The 11,325-nt window shown below is 33.3% G+C and overlaps 1 protein-coding gene across 1 annotated transcript in view; it reads left to right on the plus strand.

Annotated features, from left to right (window-relative positions):
* Positions 1–4,236, plus strand: part of MEOX2 (mesenchyme homeobox 2) — a 112,204-nt gene extending 107,968 nt beyond the window's left edge. The window contains exon 3 of the mRNA XM_007946199.2: positions 4,012–4,236. Within this exon, the coding sequence (XP_007944390.1) occupies positions 4,012–4,236 (225 nt within the window). The remainder of the gene's footprint in view (positions 1–4,011) is intronic.
* Positions 4,237–11,325: the final 7,089 nt, after the last annotated feature.

An 11,325-nucleotide genomic window follows, 5' to 3' on the forward strand; every position in this document is an offset into this window, starting at 1 on the left:
TGCAGAAGAGTATGAAGGGATGGACACTGGGAGGAGGTAACTATGGGGAGGAAGTGGGAGGGGAGCTGCTGCATTGTAAATTTTGGTCAATGTCATGAGACAAATTATATGTGAACTGCTGTATGAAAAGTGAATTTACTCTGTAAATCTTCACCCAAATCCTAATAAAAAAAAAAAAAAAATTCAGAAGGCAAATAGAATGCTAGCAACAGCAACAGCAGCAGCAAGAAATGACTAGAGGAAATGAATCATCAGCTATTATAATTTTGTAGTAGCATAGCAGTGTGGAACATTAAAGAGCAGGGTAAAAAGTTCTATGGTAGCTCATGGTCCCTTGTTGAATTCTCTTAATAAATGATCACCATTGACTCCAACTAGAATTGTAAACAGTTTAAGGATATTCTGTAAAATATCAGGTAAAATCTTGCACATCTAAGGATATGCCAAAGGCTTCATATACATACAGTAAAATCTCTATTATTGATGTGTTTTCTTTTTCTTGACTTTAATTTGAGGGAAGAACCTATGTCTTATTTATTTGTGTATTCCTCACGGCAACTCTTCCCACCTTTGATTTGACACAGTACCTGTCATTAGACATTCAGTAATATTTTTTAAAGTGTGAATGAAGGAAACATGGATATGCCAGATCACCCAGGCAATGGGAGAATATTTTCACACTACTTAGTTCATAAATGCTGATTATTTTGTGAAACATAGTTGTACATTTTAGTCAAAATAATGAGAATAATTTTTAAGTAAAATGTCAGATATGGTCTTGCTATCTTAAAAGCAAAAACAAAAATGAAACAGGATTCATGAAGTGATACTAAATTCAATTATAAGATTTCTTTATTTATAATTCTGCAATGGTATTATTATTCTGATGGCAATATTTGTTTATAATATACAATTAGTTTAGTAGATTTTTCTCTTAATACTGTAGTGCTTTTCCCAACAATCTTATTAACCTTATTATTTTAATACATCTCAATATTTCATAGCATGTTTGAAAAAAATCCAGAAACACTGATTTGAAAATTTTTCACTCTTCCCATTTTCAAAAGATGTACTCATCACATATCTGTTACCATTTTTGTTCCATTACTAACTTCTTGGAGTTATCAAATCATAATCTAATGCCTAAGAATAGTATATAAAGGTATCAGGATTATTATGTGATAATTAAATGCTATTGATAGCTATGAAATATAAGTTTGTTTAAAAATATAGAACATGGTGAAATTTCACATGGCAGGCATAGGAAACCTTGCAAAATGGTCTATAGTATTTCAAAAATCTAAACCATATTCTCACGTTTTTCTCATTTAGAATGGCATGTAACAGGTTTTATACTATTACAGATTTTCTGTTCCCTTTCTCCCAGAAAAGGAAATGAGTATGGATTCTAAGAAATCTGTTCTTCCCATTTTCTGCCAAGGTTATTTTAACTGGATGTTTCAGCTCTTGGTGGCGAAGAAGACAATGATGATGACTTATGTTCTTATTCCCTCTGGGATTGTCCATGGAAAATAATGTCCCTATGGGGAATCTTGAAAGGCTCATTATTCCAATGATGCAAATATGAAAATTGGGGCAGAGAGAAGTATAATTTTCTCAAATTCACACAAAAATTTAGAAGTGGAGCCAAGAGTAGAGCCCAACTCATGTGGAAAAGATCTAATGCAACATCCAATGTCAAGATTGCAAATGTAATTAAACTGAGTAGTGTAATTACCTAAATTACAGTACAGGAAAATAGTGTCATATTTGCAAACCTAATTATATTGAGTGGGAGAATTACCTGAATGATAGTAATCATATGGATTGAGCTCACATACTTTATCTGCTTACTTTTTTATCCTGAATGTTTGAACAAAAAGAAAGAAAGAAAAAGAAAAAAGATGTTTGCAGTGTAATGGAATAAAAAGTAGCATCTGGAGCAAACCAGTCCAGGTTTAAATCTTGGCACTATATTTTTCCAGCTGTGTAATCTGAGGCAAGTCACTTAACCTTTGAGTCTCAACTTCTTCATCCATAAAATAGGAATAATGTTATCCAATTTTTTTTACTAAGTAATTATACTACATGAACACATATCAGTTAGTTCCTTCTGAATTTTGAATCTGTTTTTTTACTGCATTTTCTTATTTTTAATAAGTGCTAGCCATAAAAGGAACAATTGATAAATTATAATACATTAATACTAAAAGTGTATGATTGTCAAAAGCTACTCTAAGCAGAGTAAAATGACAAGCCATAAATTGAGAGAAAATAGTATCTGCCATATAAAAATGCAAATGATGCAAAAATCAAATAAGCATCTAGAACATATTTTATAAAGTCTATAAACAATAAGATTTAATTTTAAATAAATCATTGTAAATGAGACATACAGAGACATTCACAAAAGAAGACACACAAATGATTCATAAAAGTTTGAAATGATGCTTTATTTCATTGTTGTTGTTGTTGTTCTGTGCCGTCGAGTCAAACCCGACTCATAGCGACCCCTCCTTGGGTTTCCGAGGCAGTATCACTACAGAAGTAGGATTGCCCAACCTTCCTTCCGAGGAGTGGCTGGTGGGTTTGAACCGCCAGCCGTCTGGTTAGCAGGCAAGTGTCTTAGCCACTATGCTAATCAGGAAATGCAAGATAAGAAAACAATGTAGTTATGGTCAGTGTAGTAGCAAAAAAAATTAAGACTGATAACCCTGAATGTTGGCAATGATGTGAATCAACAGGAACCCTTACACATTGGAGTGTGCATGAAAGAGTTACACTGATAACAACCTGGGGAAACATTTACCTGCATTATCTTGTTAAATTGAAATTTTGTATACTCTAAGACTCATCAATGTCACTGCTGGGTAGAACACCCAGAGAAGATCTATCACATGTTCATGAAAACACAAATGCATTTGAAAGAAGGAAGTAACTCAAGTGCTCATGGACAGAAGGGGTAAAGTGTGATATAGCCACACAATAGAATTGTATGCAGCAATAAAAATGGTTGGCTATAGTCCATTTCAGTTTTAGAGTTTAACAAAGAGTCAATGAGAAACTGTGTTTGACCATACCTTTGGAAAATGATTAGAATCACCTGTTTTTGAAGAAAATATATGAAAGGTGATTTTTTTTTTTTTTAAAGAATAGCTCAAAAGAAAAAGGTCTCATTGTGAGAAAAACCAAAAACACCCAAACTCACTGCCGTCAAGTCAGATTCGACTCATAGCAACCCCTCCTTGGGTTTCCGAGGCAGTATCACTAAGGAAGTAGATTGCCCAGTCTTCATTGTGAGAAGGAACGGTCAATGAAGGTTTGCAAAAGAATAGACTATAACATTACAGAATGACCTTTGAGATACATCTTCATCGATATCTCCTTGTTATGTGCCATTGAGTCGGACCCAACTAATAGCAACCCCTCCTTGGGTTTCCCAGGCAGTATACACAATAGACTGACCTTCCTTCCGAGGAGTGGCTGGTAGGGATGAACCACCAGACTTCTGGTTAGCAGTCAAGTGCCTTAGGTGTTACGCTACCAGAGCTCTTAGTATCTCCTTGGACATGCTTTAAATTAGCTCAGGAATTGACAATTTTTTTTCCCATTTAGCTAAATGTCAAGGAAGAATTTTGGTGGTAAAAAGTTTGACCAATAAAATTATTAAAATATCTAACTTATAATAAATCTTTATAGAGCCAAATACCTTTGAGTAATATTAAAATGGTAGAGTTCTTTCTGATCTATTTCTGTTTTTTATGTATTGTTATTGTTCTTGTGTGTCATGACATACAATATATGTTGCAATTGCATGGCCTTCTGGAAGTTTAAAAATTATGAAATTATCATCATGATTATGAAAACTGATTACATTCAATTTTGATCTGTTTTCATATTTGTTCTTTCACAGCATCATCAGGTCCTTTGAGGAATTAGTTTCAATAGGTGACAACAAAGGGGAAAGTATATTTATTTAATTTCTTTGTCTGTTCTCTTTCTTTGTAAAAGGTGAAAGTCTGGTTTCAAAATAGGAGAATGAAGTGGAAGAGGGTAAAAGGAGGACAGCAAGGAGCTGCAGCTCGAGAAAAGGAACTGGTGAATGTGAAAAAAGGGACACTTCTCCCTTCAGAGCTTTCGGGAATTGGAGCAGCCACTCTCCAGCACACAGGGGACTCTCTAGCAAATGAAGATAGTCACGACAGTGACCACAGCTCAGAACATGCACATTTATGATACACGTCGAGAGGACCAGCTCCATTCTCAGGAAAGCAATGTTGTGATGGCAAGCCTTACCCTAACATCGTTTACACAGAGAGATGACTATGACAGTAATTTTTATTATTATTAAATTCAGGCATCTCAAGTCTGGTTTTCATGATTTATAGAGGGTTTACACTAAGTGCCACTTATTAAAGATGCCTCCACAGTGAAGAAGGAGAAGCTAAACTTGCTTTGAATATCCCAAATGTGCTTAGTCATGTGTATGACAGTGAGCAGGTATGTTTGCTTTTGCTTGCACTGAAAATTAAATTGCTATCAAGAGCAAACCATGGGACATTTTTATTCAAGATGCTTCCAAAGTGAAGATGTAGAAAATGAACTTACTTTGAACATTATGGATGTATGTGGTCATGTGTATGACAGTGGGCAGGTATTTGCTTTTGCTTGCACTGAAAATTAAATTGCTATCAAGAATAAACCATGAAACAATTTATCCTAAACAGCCACAGTGCCCAAAATCACTAAGTGGATATAAAATGTATTTTAACTCTGTATATATTATACTTAACTCATTTTTCTGTCCTCACTAATTTTAGCAATACATTCATATTAGCTGATGAAAATAGGCACTCACAATGACAACCAGCTTCTTATCTTTTTATACCTTTAATCATCCCAATGACAATCAGTACATGCTTTCTTGTGTTCAAGTAGAGAAAAATACAGTAGAGTCTGATAGGACATATTCTTGTACCACAGACAAAACAAACCTTATGTTGCATTTACTATCAACTGCTGCTAACACATATTTTAAAACTTACCTAGCTCCTCAATTCTTCCTATCTTATAGCTTGAAAAAAAACCCCAAAAACTTAGGATCATAGGCAAGACAAGTTACCTTGCAGGAAGGGCTTTGTATGACAGACAGTGTCTGATTTTATTCTTATAAAATATTAGCTATTATAAATATGATTTCACTAAAAGAGAAGGGATTTTCCCGCCAATTGATAATAGTGTTAGACAAGTTGCAAAGCAAAGTTGATTTCTCATGTTGATAAACAACAAAATTCTGGATGTCTTAAAATGAAATAAAGACACATTATTTTTTCATATGTGATGTATTCATACAGAACAACAATCTTTGTCTTTTGTAAAAAAGTGTTTAATAAATGATTCTTTGTAAATAATTTTGGTCTTCCTACTGTGATTTCCTAAATGTTTTATAGGTTTTAGTGTAAATACCTAAAATTTTAGAAAAATCTGCTCTTGTACAAATCTAGATTGTCATCATTAACAAACCTCCACACTTTATCTTTTTTTTTTTTCTGTGCTATTATTATGGCAGAAAAAAGGAATTCTTGGGTAACCAAAGAGCATCCAAGAATATGTGTAGATTAAACACATTCTGATTTGAAGAATATGCTATGTGGGTTTTCCAGTGTGCTTTACCATATTAAAGTTAAAACTAAGAGGAAAAGTAATGTTATTCACAGCAACACGGTATGTAAAATAGTTAAACATGTAAAAGGTTATGTACAATATAAATGAATTCATTAATACTTTTTTTAAGTTAAGATATCCAAAGTCATTGAAAAATGTAAGTAAGCAAATTAGAATCAATTGGCCTGGTGGACATTACAAATATAAGCTTCTAGAATTCAGGAGTATAGTAACTTGATTTATTTTGCATCATTATCGCACATGGATTAAATGTGTAAATGCTACTTACTAAAAAACCTTTATAATTAAATTTCAATATTTTAACCAGAAGTACTTGGAAAGATTGACAGTCTTCTTTCATTTCATTAATTAAAATTAGCAATAGAAATAGACAATCAGTAAAAATTTTCCAAACCTCATTGTTTAACTGATTTTTTTTCTTCAGAATGATGAGAATGATAAAAATAGATTCAGCTTTTTAAATTTATTCTAACATGACATAGAGTTCAAGAAATTAAGTAAATAATTATTTATATCACATTTTTCCTTTGGTGCAGCAAATTTTGTCATAGTAGTAGCAATAGTTCTAAATTAACTTCTGGACATATTATTCAAATAGAGGCTTCAAGGCATAACACAGACATTTCTCTCAATCACTTGAATGAAATTTAAGTATATTTAAACTGATGACTTCTACTTGAGTGGACTAACTGACTTTCTCATTGCAGAGAAGGGTTTAAACTCAGAATATCTTGACAAGTTGGGGAGGTGGAAAGATAAAAATAGAATTGAGTTCAATAGGGACAAGTGGAAGATAATTAACTTGGGCAGGAAAATAATATCCAAAAATAAGAGGAAAGGACCATTAAGAGCAGCTAAAGGAGCTACGGATTTCAGCCAAAGAGAAAGACATAAGAATTACAATGTAGTGTGACACATTGAATTTGGAAAAAGAAATTCTGAATAGATACTTCATTTAAGAAATGTCAGATATTTGTATTTTGGACCACATCTTTTATTAAAGAATTATGAGTTTGCTAAAACAGTATAGTGGAATTAGATTCCAGAGTGCATAGAGTTACTAGGTGCGATGACCACATGGTTGGCCATCATTTTAACCAAGATATATAAAATTATCCATCTTTAAGAAGAGATAACACATTAGCACAATGATAACAATAACAAGTAAACAAGTAGGCTAGACTAATTTTAATTAGGGCAATTTACTATTTTGTGGAGTATTTTCATATTCTGCGTTAAAAAAGGTACATTTGTTAGATAATATCTTAGTATCCTTCTAGAATTAAAATCATATGAAGAAAATTAAACTATCTGGGTTTAATTTACTTCAAAAGTGACAAAATTGAAAAGAACTATACTTTTTTTTTTTTTTTTTTTTAATTCTACTGTGGAATTCTGGCATGCCATGGTGTCTTGTTACGTAATTCCCTTTTTTTGTAATTCAGTCTCAGACCTTGCATATCTGTGGAAATTCATAATAGTATAAAAGAACCTTTCCATAAAAATAGTGTGGATTCTTGATTATAGTGGCTTTTCCAGCAGGATTCACAGGGATGAACACCAATTTTTCCAAAAGCTGACCCATTTATTTTCAACTCATTATTAACATGACCCCAATTAACTAATTTCCCATATTTATCTAGGTTGTCAGCCTATATTTTCTCCTTCAGAGCCCATGTATAAGAACTGAGTTTGCCATTTTATTTTTACAATGAACTAAATGCATTTAAAATCACCATCCACACTTTTAAAATAATGGTAAATGACATTGCATGAAGTAAATGTGTATATGACTTACGAAATTCAACAAGCGTTTTCCTTAGGATAGTAGGATAAGATTACAGGCAGATAGAAAAGCAAAGTTAATTATAGAAATGCACATTTTATGTTTCAAATGTTATAGTTTCCAAGAACTTTTTTTTCTTTAAATTACTGGCATATTTAAATGGCAAAATGCTAATTATTTTCTAAGAGAAATTTAGAGGAACATATACAGATGAAACAAAATGAGTAACAAGATAGTAGAAAATTCTAGGGTGGTGAGCAGCAAGATTTACAGAAAAATGTTTTCACTTCAATTTCTAAATACACTTAGGCTGGTGCTTTTTAAAGCATAAGTAGGCCTATTTTCTAATAAAATATTATTAAAATAAGTCAGTTAATATTGGAAATTACAAAGTTATGTTTAAAATAGCACTTAATGCTAGAATTCTTCATCTTTTTCCTTGAACTTTTTGGAGGAAAATCATATTCTCTTATCAACCTTTTGTTAAATTCTTTCAGAAAAAAGCCATCTATAAATAAGAATAAATTCAGATCTACTTTTATTTATCATTTGGATTGATATTTGAATTGAATTGAAACATTCTAACTCTTACAAACATTTGGAATTTGTAGGATTGATCTGAAATCTTGTAATGAAAGTTTATTGATTTATTTTTCTTCATATTATCATATATCCTGATTAAACCTAGCCAGGGATAAAGAAGTATAGTCCTCATGGGCATGTCAACATTTTTTTGCTTTCAGCTCTGTCAAAATAATGCTAGAGACACTGAAAAACAACAACAAAAAATATCACTACAACTCTGAGGACCTATGAAATATGTGATTCATGATTTAAATGTAACTGTTTCTTTATCAAAGGGGCTCTGTTGGTGCAGTGCCTGAGGCATTTGAATGCTAACCAGAAGGCTGGTGGTTCAAACCTACCAGCTGCTCCGTGGAAGGAAGATGGGGCAATCTACTTCTGTAAAGATTTACCACCTTGGGAAGCCAATAGTGATCTATATGAGTCAAAATCAACTTGATTACTCATACAGTGGGTTTTGTGTTTTCTTTAGGTAATTCTATATTATCAGAAATTTTTATAACATTCTCATCTGGATGTTGAAACTGGTTAACTACATTGAAAGTACATATGAGAGAAGTAAAATATATTTTTTAATTCTTATTTTCTTCTTAATTGTTGCTGTAGGGTAGGCTCTGACACACATACAACAAAATAAAATGTGGCGCAGTCATCTTCATCTTCATTGTCTTTGGTGTGCTCAAGTTCATGTGTTTTTAGTGCCTTCCAAACTAAAGGGCTCATCTTCCAGCACTATATAGGACAATATTCCTTTGTGATGAGTAGGGTTCATTGACTGACTTCCAGAAGTAGATCCTGGGCCTTTCTTTTTAGCCTTAGTCAGGAAGTTCCTCTTAAACCTGTTCACCATGGATGACCCTGCTGGTGTTTGAAACACTGGTGACAATATTACCTCAAAAAATGGCACCATGTCTCAAATTCCATTTCTTTAAAAAGTTTTTTTTTTTTTTAGCCGTTAGGTAAGTATCTGATGATTCGTTTCCCTTTTTAGGCTAGATGAAAGCAGGTACTTTGCATCTTTATGCTCACTACTATGTCTCTAGCCCCCAGAACAGTCCCTGGCAGCCCACCACCAGCCCACAGGCTGAATTTCTGTGAATTAAAAAGGTTACTCCTTCCTCAAAATATTAGAACACTGTCATCTACACTTTTTTTTTAAATGTAGGAGTATAGTGTAACTATGAAGTGAATGATCCCACTGGAAACATGTAATGCATCATTTTTGCATGTATAATCATTAGCTTCAACCTTGACAATTGCATCAATTAATAAATACTTGCTGAATTAAAAAATACACACACATGCACACACTAATGACATGAGTTCCATTCAAAGAAATACCCATAAATCTGAATTGTTATTATTTTCGTTAGATGGATCAAGTTGGTTCCAACTCATAGTAGCCCTGTGTACAACAGAATGAAACACTGCCTGGTCCTGCACCATCCTTCTCACTGTTGCTATGTCTGAGCCGATTGTTGCAGCCACTGTCCGGCCACCTCATTGAGGGTTGTCTTCTTTCTCTCATGATGTTCTTCTCCAGGAATTGGTCCCTCCTGATAACATTTCCGAAGTACCTGAGATGAAGTCTCACCATCCTTATTTTAAAGGAGCATAATGGTTTTACTTCTTCCAAGACAGATTTGTTCATTTCTTCTGGCACTCCCTGGTATATTCAATAGTCTTTGTCAACACCATAATTCAAAGGTGTCAACTCTTCGGTTGTCTTTATTCATTGCCCAGCTTTCACATGCATACAAAGTGATTGAAAGTGCCATGGCTTGTGTCAGGCACGTCCTAGTCTTCAAAGAGATAGCATTGCTTTTTAACACTTTAAAGATGTCTTTTGCAGCAGATTTACTCATTGCACTACATCCTTTGCTTTCTTGACTGCTGCTTCCATGAGCGTTGATTGCAGATCCAAGTAAGATGAAATCCTTGACGACTTCAATCTTTTCTCTATTTATCATGATGTGACCTATTGGTCAAATTGTGGGGATTTTTATTTTCTTTATTTTGAGGTGTAATCAATACTGAAGGCTGTAGTTTTGATTTTCATCAGTAAGTGGTTCAAATGATCCTTACTTTCAGCAAGAAAAGCTGTGACATCTGCATATACTAAATTAGTATAGTTAGAAAATGAGCTTTGGGATGTTTTTATGGCAGTAATATATGTTGTTGTTGTTGTTATGTGCCATCGAGTTGGACCCGACTCATAGCGACCCCTCCTTGGGTTTCCAAGACAGTATCACTATGGAAGTAGATTGCCCCATCTTCCTTCCGAGGAGTGGCTGGTGGGTTTGAACTACCAGCTTTCTGGTTAGCAGTCAAGTGCCTTTAGGCTCTACGCTACTACCAGAGCTCCTTATCACAAACCAAAACAAAAATCTCATTATGATCTTTAAAATTGCATTTGTTATATTAATTCAGAAGAGAAGAAGAAGAAATGAAAGTTAAAAAGAATAGGTTTTAACAGATGTAGACACAGGGTTTTGGAGAAAATGGAAAATATCCTTCCACTCACATGCCTGTCTTAAAATTCTCACAATTTTTTGCAGACAGTTTGGCTGGTTTCCAACACACATTGTTGCTTGTCTGGTATAAGGAATGCCATCTGTGCAGTATGGAAATCCTTTCTTTAAAAAAGGATTCCTAATTATCCTCTGGGCAGGTGCTGTTAAAGTGAAATCAGGTGTCAAGCTTAGAATTCCCTAAAATGACTATATTATTTCAAAAAAAGAATGGCTTAACATAGTGTAAAGTGTAATTTAGGCATGGTATGTAAGAATTCTATTTTTTAGGTGCTACACAGGTCAGATTGTCTAGCAAAACTATAAAACTATCAAACTACTTTATCCTTCAACAATGAAATAAAGTATTACACAAAAGCAAGGATATATAAACTACATCAAATTCATGCATTTCCTCAATAAAATATCTTCCCAATTATAAAATTTTCTAAATTATTGATGAAGGAGGAATAATGGTTTGAAAAGTGGGACTACCAATTTCAAAATTCATAAAATAATTTTTCAATTTATTAATCTTCCATTGTTATTAAATGGAACACATTCTATAATTGGAGTATTGTATTATAGGCCTAAAAAGGATGATTTAGCTCCCTGCAGTGCAAAATGGCTGATTTATTTTCTTTGGCTATATTAATTAAAAGGAAATATTACAGGCTGTCTCAGTTTTTCTATAGACTTGGAATGACCCACACATATGATACTGCTAGCTCATATAAAGTGAGGTCAAAAAAAAAAAAA

The sequence above is a fragment of the Orycteropus afer genome, unplaced genomic scaffold, assembly GCF_000298275.1.
Source record: "Orycteropus afer afer isolate SDZICR_OR568_19922 unplaced genomic scaffold, OryAfe1.0 scaffold00008, whole genome shotgun sequence".
Lineage (NCBI taxonomy): Eukaryota > Metazoa > Chordata > Mammalia > Tubulidentata > Orycteropodidae > Orycteropus > Orycteropus afer.